The sequence below is a fragment of the Cnephaeus nilssonii genome (assembly GCF_951640355.1).
Source record: "Cnephaeus nilssonii genome assembly, chromosome: 6".
NCBI lineage: Eukaryota > Metazoa > Chordata > Mammalia > Chiroptera > Vespertilionidae > Cnephaeus > Cnephaeus nilssonii.
In genome coordinates, this window is record NC_137077.1 from 5,477,526 (window position 1) to 5,481,100 (window position 3,575).

Below are 3,575 nucleotides of genomic sequence, written 5' to 3' on the forward strand. Positions count from 1 at the left end.
TGCATCTTCCCATGCTTGCAGTGGCCACAATTCTGGCCCATGACCTGTTCCCAGGTGATTAAGTACCTTCCCTATGTCACCCCAACTTTACTGGGCATGCATCTCTTCTCCCCCCAGGGACCTAGAGGGAATAGACACACCACCTATGGATTCCTGGGGAGTGTCAAGTTGTAGCTTCCTGGTGGAGCTGCCCAAATGACAGGCCTAGGTCCTTCCCTTTGCTTCTTTTCTATTAACTAGTTTATTACAAGGGCATCAACACCAAAGAGAAGTCAAAGCTACTCATCAGCACACCCAGCTCAAGGGCTGTGGAACCTCATCTGGGTGCTGAATGACAGATGGCAAAGGCCAGACTGGAACAGGTGGAGCCTGGGCAGTTCCTGCTACCCAGTTCCCTCAGGTTAAAACTCCCTGGAGCCTTGCCCCTAACCAAGGAGAGCCCACCAATTCCCAGCTCTGGGGAAACCACCTGCTGTTGGGGCTCTGGCCCAGAGTCCAATGTTAGTCACCAGTGATCCTGACCTACAGCACACTTCACTCTGGGCTCAACCTTAAGCATGCTGAAATCTCCCTCTGGTTAAGAATCTAGTTCTGAGACAGCTGGCTGGGTTGAGGCAAGAAAACAGAGCAGTCTGCAGTCCTTTCACTACAAAATAATTTATTATAATACAATCTCCAGCACAAGCCTCCTGTGTACAAGCACACGGACTACCCTAACTCGGGGCCTGTTTCTTTCCCCGGGCCTTGCGGACCTCTTCCATCAGGTCTTTCAGATACTGGATCTCCTTGGCCAAGGAATCAGCCTTCTCTTTCAGAGCCTCGTTCCTCTTCTCTAGCTCTTGGCACTCACCGGTGAGGGCCTCCTGCTCTGCTCTCTTCTTCTGGCGGTACCTAGTGGCTGCTGTCTTGTTCTGCTCCATTTTTTTCAGCCGTTTATCTAGTTTCTCACCCTTTACTTTTGCTGCTACCACCTTCTCTACAGGAGGGTCATAGGGTTTGGGGCCAGCAGACCCACAGGGGGTAGCTGGGGACAGCAGATTCCTGTTTGGGGAGGCCCTGGAGGTGGAGGGACTATGCTGGGGAGAGCCCAGATAGGACTCAGGGCTCATACAGATGCCACTATCATTGTCTGAGGTGACATCCTCCTCCTTTATGCATTGAGGGATTATGGTAATGTAAGTAGTGGAGTCTGATTTTCTATCTCCTTCAGAGATGTCAACTTCACTTCCCAGCTCTAAACTAAAGGAATGATCCGGAGTGCAGGACAGGGCCTCTGGGTTGAGGGGAAGAGGTTGCAGGAAGGTGAAGGGGGCAACCTGGTCAGTTTGTAGTAAACTTTCTGGAAGATGGCCAATTGGGTTCACTGTATGGGGGGGCTCCTTATTAATCTCCTGGTCTAGGGGGTCAAAGAGTTCACAGGGGTCATCCAACGTGGCCAAAAGCTCATCCGGCATGGTATCCAGGTCACCTAAACTTAACAGGGCATCAAAGTCAAACTCCTTGAGATCCATTTTCTCCACCATCCAATCTGTCCCCGAAAAGGCATCCTCTGCAAAAGATTGAAAAAGAATGAAATCAGTTCAGCCAGATGCACAAAGCAACCAACTATGTCCAGAACTCAGTGGCACGTAAACGATGGGCACTTACCCTTGCCGTTGTCTGAGGCACTGACCAAGCTATCCACAGCCAGCCATTCGGAGGAGCCCGCCTTAGCCTGGTCGCTGGAGAACCCATGGGGTTTCAAGTTCTTGGCCACCTCCAGGTAGTCGTCTAAGAGATCTAAGCTTTCTTCAGCCCCCAAACCCGACTGGTTGAAGGGGGACATCAAGCCCCCCACCAACACCTCGCTGCTCAAGAAGCTCATCTCGGTCATGTTGTGGGGCTTTGCTGGAATCGAGGAATGTGTTTAAGTCGAGTGTGTCTTTGTCGGTTACAGCAATGCTGCTGCTGAATGCCGTGAAAAGCCTGAGTAGGAACGAGAAACAAAGTCCCATTAGCGATCAGCTGGCCTGAAATTTTCATCTTCTCACCGCCGAGGCAGGATGGCCAACCTCTGCTTGGCTGTAGGGAACTGGAAACACGTGGCGCCAGAGCCATTGAGCTCCTCTTCCCGGCTCCCGGTCAGGCGGCTCGAGTTGGCCCGTGAGCTGGGCCGTTCCCCAAGCGGCCGCAAGGGGTAGGCGCCGCTTCCTCCAGGCCAAACAGGGCCGCGCCGCCGCCCCCCCCCCCCCCCCGCCCTGTGACTCACGCCGCCGGCCGCCGCCCAGCCCGCCGCCATCTTTGCTGCTGCCACGTTTCGCCCGGCGCCAGGCGGGCTGGGGGTGGAGGAGGGGGTGGGGGTGGGAGAGGCGAGGCCACCGGGGGCTTTTCCCGGAGCCGAGGCCGCGCCCTCCCAGCTCAGGCGCCGGCGTCTCGGGAGCAGGCAAACTGGGTTCACGCGTCCCCCGCGCTCGTAAAACCGCTTCCCCCCCCCGCCCCGAGACGCCGCCGGCCTGCGGCCGCACCCATGCAGATCGCAGGTCCCCGTCGACCCAGGGGCGCCCGGACACAGCAGCCCGTCCCCCTACTTACGCCATGGCTTAAGCCGCTGGGAGGTGCCGCTGCAGAGCCTGGTGCTGCTGCTGCCGCTGCAAAGGCCAATGCTGCCGCTGGCACTGCTGCCTCTAGTGCGCCATGTCGGCCGGGAGCTGCGGGAGCGGAGGAGGAAGGGACACGCTTGAAAGTCTACATCTGCGGCGGGAGAGGAAATGGCCGCAACAGACGCACCGCGGGTCTTTTATAACTTTTTCCTTTATGACGCATCACAAAGAAGATCCTTCCGCCGCTGTCACGTGACCTCCGCCTCCCACCCACTTATTTTCATCCGTTGATGCCCTACCTCTTCCAACCAACGACTTTTTTGGCCAGGGCGTAACTCCAAAGAGAAAATGTGCTATTTTAAAGGCCTCAAGAAACAAAAGACGCAATGCTTTACAAGGCTCCTAAGATCAAAGAGTCACCTCATTGCCGAGCGCGGAGGGATCACCAGACATGCTCCGCTTCCGGTTTTAACTGAAGGGCGGGGAGAAAAGTCATTTCCAAGAAAGGTTTTTATTGTGAAGCCCGAAGCCTTCTCATCGCGCGAGATGCCGGCGGAGAGCGCGCATCGAGCTGATTGGCCATCCGTAGTGAGTCATATATATCTCGAGTTTTTATTGGCTCAGGGTCCAAGGTGGGTGGGCTCTGCAGTGAGGTGACCTCTGGTGCGCGAGGGAAGGGGCGGGGCGGCAAAGGGTTTCCCGCGTGCGGGGGCCGGCCGTCTGTCGTCCGTCCGCCCTTTGTGCGACACACCTTTGCAGTGGCGTCCTCAGGCCTGTCGGCCACAAGCGCTTCTCACCCAGTGAGTCCCCGATGGTGACGTCAGGCCCCAGCCCCTGCGGTCGCTGAGTTGCCTGCTCTTAGCGGAGCTCTAAGGACCAGATTGCGGCTGGAAGATGAAACTAAGCAAAAGGAATGTCATTTCGTGTGCGATTCCACCACAGGGAAGCCCTTGGGTAGCTGAGAGGGGAGACTGAGGGTCAGAGGCGGAAGGTCGC

At 56.4% G+C, this 3,575-nt stretch overlaps 1 protein-coding gene across 1 annotated transcript; it reads right to left on the reverse strand.

Moving 5' to 3' along the window:
- Positions 1-638: 638 nt before the first annotated feature.
- ATF4 (activating transcription factor 4) lies at positions 639-2,761 on the reverse strand. The gene is made up of 3 exons (XM_079773689.1): positions 2,572-2,761; positions 1,648-1,965; positions 639-1,549 (listed from the first exon to the last, which is right to left on the reverse strand). Exons 2-3 carry the CDS (start codon positions 1,871-1,873, stop codon positions 714-716), a joined length of 1,062 nt encoding a protein of 353 aa, XP_079629815.1. The 5' UTR covers positions 1,874-1,965; positions 2,572-2,761; the 3' UTR covers positions 639-713.
- Between the last annotated feature and the right edge of the window lie 814 nt (positions 2,762-3,575).